General features: G+C 47.6%; 1 protein-coding gene across 1 annotated transcript; it reads right to left on the reverse strand.

The window, feature by feature from the left end:
* Nucleotides 1-785: 785 nt before the first annotated feature.
* LOC149362249 (uncharacterized) lies at nt 786-3988 on the reverse strand. Its single transcript, XM_089569673.1, has 2 exons — nt 3864-3988; nt 786-1130 (listed from the first exon to the last, which is right to left on the reverse strand). The coding sequence occupies exons 1-2, from the start codon at nt 3945-3947 to the stop codon at nt 786-788; spliced, it is 429 nt and encodes a 142-aa protein (XP_089425799.1). The 5' UTR covers nt 3948-3988.
* Nucleotides 3989-9146: the final 5158 nt, after the last annotated feature.

Raw genomic sequence — 9146 nt, forward strand, 5'->3', positions numbered from 1 at the left:
CCTGAAATGGCATTTTCTGCCGCGCAGGAAGAATTGAAAGGCGTTTTAGGTTCGCTTCTTGCCAAGGAAATCGGGCGAAGCTCTCTTTGTCCCCTTGAGGGATTTAATGCAGTGTGGCTTGTTACGACTCCTGGCGGTAAGATGTGTCTATTCCCGTGCAAGAAATACGTGCACAGGATCGAAAGTTGGAAATGTCAAATGTATATTTTTTTTGTCATGGATGAAGTGAATAAATATAGTAGCTAATGAGTTGCGCGATAAGTCAACTAATTTTCACTGTTCAGCCTTTGTTTTGGTTTTATTGCAAGGACTTTTGTCCAAGGCTGTTGGACATGATCCATAAACCGGTTGTGAGCGAATCTCGCTCACCACAATAGAAAAGCACGACATGCGTGTGTGTTCGCGTTATATTTCGACCCTACGAAAGAAAACAACAACAAAAAACTAAGAGTTATCGTCATTCCGGGCAGGATGATTAGGGTGGTCCACACTGAAGCTATAACTTGAGGTTTGTTTCTTATTCGGCTTAAACGAATGATGATATATGAAAAAATAATTTGCTGATGAGCACACAAGTGGCCCAGAGGCTACACACGTTCGCGTCATACAGACTGCGTTGAAACATCATCCAATATTCGTACCTCTACGGCACGTTTAAAAAATATAAACTAAAATAAACAGACGGCATCGAAGATTAACCCTTCCTTACGAAGGAATAACTGGCGCCTGAAAGGGTGCCAGTTATCCCGCAGAGGAAAGCGCGGCGCCTGTATCGTCCACGCGCCCTACACGTATCGACACAAGGTGCGACTCTGTCGCTTGGTGTCCCGTCCGCACGGGATGAGGTCGGTGAAGCGGGCGGTCCACCGGAACACGACCATGCAGTCGTCGCCGCGCGGGTAGAGCAGCGCAGAGTCCCCACGGCGGCAGCTGTAGGAGCAGTGGAAGACGAAGAAAAGCACCGCGGGGGGCAGGTCCACGTGCGGCAGCAGCTGCTCCTGGCTGCCGTGGCCCTGCGCCGGGTTCTCGACGAAGGCCAGGAAGGCGAGGCGCGTGGCCACCAGGTGCGTGAGCACCCCGCCTTTGAGGGCGCTCTCCTGGAGTCGTGCTATGGGCTGCTCCGACTCGGCCTGCTCGCGGCAGCAAGTACAGAGAGAGAGATGAGCTGTCGTTGAGACAGCATGGTACTGCCTGTTTGGACAGACATTATAGTACACGCGGCACCAAGCCAAGAAGCAAGACATGCGAAGTATTGAAATACTGGCGTCGCACTGAAGTTTGGCAGAAACGTTTCTTAAATTTAGTGCACTTTTGCCGCTAAAAGACAGTTGTCCAGCGGGTCCTCGATAATTTTGCATTAAATGTTTAAAACTGAGAAAAAGGTATCGTTCTTGAGCACAGGAAAGGGCGTAGTAACAATCTCACCTCTAGATGGACATCTCAAACGCATAGTGAGGGAAAAGAGGAAGGGGGGAGCAAAAGAAGAGAGAAAGAGGTGCCGTAGTGGAAGGCTCCAGAATAATTTCGGAGACCTTGGGATATTTCAAGCGCACCGACATCGCACAACATACGAGCGCCTTTGATTCCTTTAGTTCTTCAAAGGCGTATTTTGAGTGAGGTAGAAAAAAGCAAAAAAACAGTGTGAGGAACGTACCGGCCATGTATATGTACAGAGCCAAGAGCGTGTTTACAGGTGGTTGATCTGTTTTGAGCCACGGAATGCTTTCTGAATTTAGGGCGAATTGAAACTCAGTTTACTCAGAACACAACAAGAAGGCGATAAACCCTTCTGTAGTCGGCGGCTGGTAGCGACACTCTTGTCCTACTTGCACGCTGGTGTTTTCATTTTCTCATGTTCAGAAAGTATAATATTGCGTAGAGGATATGTACCAAACAACGCCACGCGGTGTCTCATTACTGCGATAAGAAATATTTGTGCGCCGCTGACCCAAAACTGAATCGCAACGGTCTAGTTCAAACTTACTTTATCAACCAATCGCGATACAATCAGAATGGCTTCTGTTTAATTGAGATTTTATAGTGGTTGTATTATGATGAGTGCAGCGCATGCTTTAATGAAGCTCCGCCCGTATTCATGACACCATGACACACACGCCCTCCTCTACAGGGAAATAGACAGTTGGTTAAACATTGCTTGTTGCCAAAATAGCAAGCTAATCACAAGCCGAAATGTCGGGCAATGCAACATTAAAAAAAAAAGGTTGCGTTTACTGCTGTCATTGATGAACGGGGCAATACAGAACTCCGCAAGCCATGGTCTATTGTTTGCCAAGTGATTTTTTTTTTCAAAATTTGATCGTACTTTAGTAAAAACTCAGCTTTAGGCGAGTAGTGGCACTTGTAAGGTATGGCCGAAGTTGCATATTTCAGTACGCGGTAGCATAAAATTTAGTACTGTGTGCGGTATAATATACTTGCCGGCGGCGATGGCTAAGCAGCTTACGACAGCAAAAGAGCAGGTTAATTGAGAACGTACGCGCATGTCTCTTTATTAAGTTTTGATAAGTTCACTATGATGTTTTCTTTCTATCAACTTCGTTGTTTCATTCATTGCTTTACCGCAAGATAATACTGACAAAGTTAAAAGCATTATGAAGAAATATAAGTGGTTCACAGCTTCAAACAAGCTGAACCTATAGTCATCACGCCAATATCGCCACGGCAGCCTAAGTCAATATATTTTCTCACCATCGGTTCCACTACAGCGTGTATGTTTAGCTTCCTGAAATACGTAAGAAGGACGCCCCATGGTTTCGATCACGTACTGTTAACATGAACGGAACACAGATATCAAGACACATGGGTTAATGCAGAGCGCACAAAAAAAAAAAACTTAGGGGGACACTTAGGCTCCGCCTTTCAGGGTATGACACAACAGGGTTAATGGCTCCCTACAGCTGTTTCTCTTCTCTCGCATTCACTGCTCTTTGTTCACGTTCACACACTTATCACATAAGTTACAACACAGTTTTCAAATTCTTGTTCTTGAACTCTTCCACACCGCAGATCCTCTAATTACCACATTACAAAGCTCCAAATTAAGTTTGCACCGCACACAAATTATGCATCCCCCGTCTACTCCGGCTCAGTTCTACTCATGCACAGTTCTCTACTCCGGCTTCCAGCGTAGCTCGTGTGCTGTTTCGGGACGTTGAAGACTTCATGGCATCGAGTACCTTGCTTTTCAACCATATTTTTTACTTTTCAATATTTTAGGCCGCTCAGACATTTCTGAACGCCACCCTCACTCCATGCCTGGTATCCAACAAGCAATGCCAGACCGACACTAGGGGCGTTCATTGAGGGGCTTAAGAGTAAAAAAGAGGAAAACGAGACTGTTAAGCAAGGCGTTGTTACAAAACACGACGCTTGCTCTGTGGGTGCTTATAAAGCCGTACTACGTACACTATGATTAAGCTCTACGCTGATAAGAGCATGTGGGATATGCATGATGAGTTTCCAGCATAAAGTGTCTTTTAGTAACATTCGTGTACGCGCTGAATCCTTTCAGCTGGTGTATTTACGGTACCTGACTTTGGAAAGTTACAGGTCTACGTTTGCGTCAAAGCCCTTCTGTGCACAGACAATAGAACCATAATTATCCATTCCTTTGGTAGATTAGCCTCTCATTTGATGGCGCGCTGCATAATCTTGAAATAAATGTATTTATATCCGTATACTGCACACTACTAGAAAAAGACGAAAATTTAAGGACACTGTCTGGGGAGGAAGGTGCAAACGCTTGTTGTCATTCGTAAATAACAAAATGTCTGTACATCGAAAGGGCCTGCAAAATAGGGAAAAATAAACAATACATATTTCAATGCGCATCTTGAGCTTACGCTGTTATTGGTTGCATGTAGGCAGTACATGTAGTTGATACTGGTTATATCATTTCTGGCCCAGTATCCGTCCCACTTCTCCATGTACGCCTCGGGTAAATCTTCCACCACGTGGCGTGCCAGGCCGTGAGCGATAATCTGGAAATAAGCAAGTAGTAGGCGGAGTGAACAGGAGCGTATGATAAATTAAGTCCGCAAATAAACAGAGCAGGTTGGCCTCTGGCACAGCACCGTTTGGCTCTAACTACAATGATCTCATAAGATCGAAGACAGGGGCAATGAAAAAAGGGGGAAAGCAAATAATTTTTGCTATTTTCATTCCATGCATTGACTATTACCACCTAAAGGCGCAAATTAGGCTGAAATTGAAAAAAAAATTCCGTGTTTGTTTTTCTGTCAGTCTGGAACCCCGAAAACTTCGTCAACGGTATTAAGTGACTGAGATGCTTTTCCATTCTTTAATGGAGCCACAACAGCGAGATTCGTAAACCCGAATGATGACGGGTCTGGACACGACAAATTTCCCTGGAGCTTGTCGTAAATTCCGCTTATACCATAAAAAGCGGAGTCGAGAGAAAAACTGGGAACTTTTGTATACTAGGGTTTGTCTTTAACAGCAGCAAGGCAAAGCAGTCTGCAAAGGTTACAGCTAAAGGGAGCTGCTTGTTTACCATATGGTGTGACTCGCTACGCATCACCAATCTTCCTAATCTCTTGACAGTGCGAGGAACGCTGGCACCTCTGCGAAAGTTGCGACATATATGGTTGCAATAGGAGCCCCACTGGGCAGCTTAGAAGCAAAGCCCTTGGGCTCTTTGTTTTTGTCAAAGGCGGTACATGGAAGGTTTTATTGACCGATAGATGGCCTTACTACGTGCTCTTCTCACGCAGTTTGAGGCCCGATTTCTCCAGACGGGTGAAGTCATTGATGCGTAAAGAATTAGAATGTCTATGCGAACAAAAACTCGTTGTCGGTCTGTCCATTGCCAGCTTCCGAGAAAGCAGAAAAAAAACCTACTGTACCAAGTACCTCGAGAGGGTATAGAGTCCGCGGTGGCGCCAGCAGATCAGATTCGGTTGCCGCTGCTTTAGACCACTCGGCCATAGCCTTAGCCCTTCTCCTCGCGTGTTAAACGGCTAGCCTCTGACGCTGTGCATAATTAAATTCAAAGGCGCCAAACCATAAGCACACACACACACAGGAGAAGAAGGACGAGACAGGGCGCTCTGTCTCGTCCTTCTTCTCCTGTGTGTGTGTGTGCTTATGGTTTGGCGCCTTTGAATTTAATTATGAATAACTACCAACTAGCCCAACAACAAGTTCTTCTGACGCTGTGGTTTAGAAATCCGCGTCGTCAACTCTCATCCGTGCGCCATAGTCCAAATGCAAGAGCACGCAGCCATTTGCACGTGTCGAGCCAAGTTGGAACGCGAGGAAGAATTTGCGCGACCGCGTACAAGCGCAAGAACTAGCGGGCACTAGGATGCGGGAACCAAAGATTAAACGCGTGGCTAGCATCAAGCCTACACTTAATGGCACTTGCTCAAGCACTTGATCAAACTTTACATCTCATTCGAACCGATTGGACACAATCATCAATGATTTCAAAGAATTGGGAAACATGCCGCGCAGCATTCCTCCCTGCGTGTTAAACTGCCAGCGTCTCGCGCTGTGGCACTAGTTTGCGCAGCTGTCCACAGAGAGCGGCAGAAAGTAGTTGTGCACGTGCTAGTTTGCGCCACCGCGCAAAGAGGGCGCCACGAGTGAGTGCGCTCACGAAATCGGAGCGCAAATGCTAGCTCACTCGCTTCTGCATCAATCTCATTCATTATCCTGGAATTTCTTAAAAGTTTTTTGTTTTCCTTTTAGTTTGAAACGTGATAAACATGAGTAAGGCTGTTCTGGCCACGTACAGGGTCTGTTCTGAAAGTAGTAGGACTCATTTTATTTGATAAAATCCCTACAAGATACAAGAAGATACAAGAAGCTTATTGTATCACGGTAAATTTTTCACTGCATCAGTATAAATACCTCAGGGCTCTTAGCGCGTTTCGAAAACATGGTTGTTGGATAAAAGAGAAATTCCCCTTGTGCAGCCTGCCACAGCATAAAGATTGTGCATTAGTGAAGGAATGAAAGCTGTTCAGAATGTCACACTTTTCTGTTTTTTGGGTCAATAAATAATCCCTGCTTGCACGGCATCCGGATGCAAGCGTTTAAGGACACCATAAAAATGGCCGACGAAAGCGCTTAAGCTTGCATGTTTTCAGTGAACTGTCCGCATTGTTCTCCGCATTCGGTTAGCTGCGGGACATGCGCACACACCTGTCCGAGAGCAGCGTAGTTGTAGACAGCGAGGCCGTCCTGGTAGAAGTGGGGCGGCAGGAAGTACTTGTAGAAGTAGCCGTCCACGGGCACCACACCGGCTATGAGGAGAAGGTGCGCCTGCACGATGGGCGGCAGCGCGTGCCAGCTCCGCAGCGTGCACAGCCAGTCCCTGAGGAAGCCCGCGCCCAGTTCCTCGAGCACCCAGAAGGGCGCAAACTGCCCCGACGACCAGGACGACTGCGGGAAGCCCGTCACGCGGCTCACGGGCAGCCGACGCAGCGTGGCCGACGCGTTTGGCTGCAGCACCGAGGCGGCCGCGTTCTGGATGGAGGCCATCAGGTTGCCCGCCTTCATGATGCCGCCGTACGAGATGTTGGCCGTCCCTGCGACCAGTGGGGTCATAAGGCGCGGCGCCAGCTGCGTCCAAAGGCTGTACATCATAAGCACCGTACATCACAGCCGCAGCACGCATATATCACCGCACCAGTCATCCACTGCAAGTTGCACGCCCACCATCGCAAACTACTACTTTTTCTGCATCGTTCTTTTCTCGAACAGCTTCAGACTGGAACGGCCTTCCAACTCGCCCAAACATCCACCCTGGTATTCAAGTCCTGCCTGTCAAAGTCACTCAATACCATTTATATTCTCTTATCTTTCCACTCTCACGGTCTGGATTTGCGGTCAATATACGCAATAAGTAGACACTTTCGGTCAATACTTCGGTGCCTATCGTAAACTGTTCTGCCCATTTGAGAGTATTGAACATTACCTTAGTTTTCTTCGCTTTTATCTTGATACCCACCATTTTCTATTGGCTGAGTAGGTCGTCAGTTATGCACTGCAGTTCGTCTCCTGAGTGATTTCGATGGGAAATGTTAGGAAATCGGAAGTGGTATTATTCATTATTATTTACGACTAACTCTTCTCATTCCAATTCTTGAATACCTTAAGTAAACACGCCGTGAATACTAGTTGGATAGATCGTGTCTGCCCTATCTTAAACCCTTCCTTATTGAGGCTATGGGCGCTGTGCACGTAATTGGCGCACTTGTATAGTAAGCGGCGGCAAGCGTTACGCCAGGATGGCCTCCAGGGTGAGAGGGTGCGTTGCCGACTGTATTCGCAGGAACCTACCAGACCACACCCCAAGTCATAGTGTTTGATTTCATCAACACTAATTTTTTTCTTCGTAATTCGATCAAAAAACAGCTGCACCGGGATTCGAACCACGCACATTATGCACGCGAGGTATATGCTTTGCATCTGGGCGATCATGCTGAAATATTTATGTGAATGGTGCCACAATTGAATGCTCTTGCGAAAGTATCGGTACAGGAAGATGGGAGGTATAACTGCGGAATATATTTGATGGATGCGTTTCCATGTGGATGTAGAGTCAAAACGCTGGCAGAACGAACAACTACAATTGTTTGCTCACCGTCAAATAGGGATAGTAGCGCTCCACGAACACCTGTGGTGTGAATCAGCATAAAGTCGCATCTCCCTTCACTCGTTTCCTGAAAGAGAAAGGATCCTCTGCAGAAAGCGATCGAGAGTACTGCAGCTCATATTGCGCAAGCGAAATTAAGCGAAACCACCGCTACACCCCCTTCCACCCTCCACAAGCCAGTAAAGTCACAGAAGCGACGCTGAAATTTAGCTATAAGATGCAGTGGGAAGACGATCGATGTAAAATCGAAACATACAACCACTACTGCTTACGCAGGCTTGCGGCGTCACACTGTATGAATGCATGCGAGTTTTTTCTTCGCCATTTACTAGAGATTTGCGCCTGCTTTGGCACACGACAAAAGGTACGACGGAGCGACGCTTGCGTGGCAAATGTCGCCTCACCGGCAGGTGTCCGGGAAGTTTGACAGCGTCGTAGGTGGCGTCCTGGTAGGCCTGCAGCACTGCCCTCTTGGGGCCGAGCATGAAAAGGAACAGATGCCAGGACAGCAGTCGACGCATGGAGAGCCGCCTCCGCGGATGCGAGAGCAGGTCAGCCAGCCGCAGGGCTCGCGGGTACGCCAGCAGGCTCTCGTGTAGTACGAACTCTGCCCTGGCGTGCTCGGTCAGCAGCTGGCGCCAGCGGTCTGGGATCGCATAGGTTGTGGCAATTGAATAGAGAGTCAGTGGCACATTCCTTAGCCGGATGAGAGCAGCCAGCAGTCGTTGAAGCCAAGGAATGCATAGGAGAATGTCTTATTCTATCTTGGTATTGGTGAGGCGGGAAATTATTAGCGTAATCATATTGATGCGATAACATTAGGAGTGCCAGAAAAGCGAAAACTGTCCGGCGGTGGCGTCGGCATCTGTGTGATGCTGCCAAACGTTGCAGACACACACACACGCACGGACGCGCACGCACACACACACACACACACACACACACACACACACACACACACACACACACACACACACACACACACACACACACACAAACACACACACGCACGCACACACACACACGCACACGCACGCGCGCACACACACACACGCACGCACACGCACACACACACACACACACACACACACACACACACACACACACACACGTGTTACGTTGAGGCCCCTGAGCTAAGTCTCAGCAGCGATAATGAAATTGCTCCCTTTGTTTCACTGCTTTGCACAACGTGTGGCCTGGTCCAGCCGTAAACGCAAAGTAACACACCACCAACGCAACAGCAATGCAACTCGCTGGTGAAAAGAGCGCAATGCGTGCTCAGCATTTACGGGCCTGAACCAGTGATTTTTTATTAGGGGAATTTTCCGGTTTTCACTGTACTTGAGGTGTAAAATTTGGCGGAAGGGGCTTTGTATGGAGTTTCCGGGAAATTGAACAACAGAAATTGCTTCACTTTTTCTAAATTGATGTTCTCAAACTGCTGCACGGAAAGAGTACAGAATAAGAAATTCTGGGTCGGAGGGAATTTTAGGTTGAGGTA

The sequence above is a fragment of the Amblyomma mixtum genome, chromosome 2 (assembly GCF_055824585.1).
Source record: "Amblyomma mixtum isolate Tamu chromosome 2, ASM5582458v1, whole genome shotgun sequence".
In the NCBI taxonomy this organism is placed as follows: domain Eukaryota; kingdom Metazoa; phylum Arthropoda; class Arachnida; order Ixodida; family Ixodidae; genus Amblyomma; species Amblyomma mixtum.

Bases quoted from the DNA above. Each gene is read 5' to 3' on its own strand.
- LOC149362249 (XM_089569673.1), bottom strand. From the start codon at position 3,947: ATGGAGAAGTGGGACGGATACTGGGCCAGAAATGATATAACCAGTATC. The intron at 1,131-3,863 runs GTAAGCTCAAGA...TGCCGCGAGCAG, and splicing joins TACATGCAACCAATAACAGC to GCCGAGTCGGAGCAGCCCAT.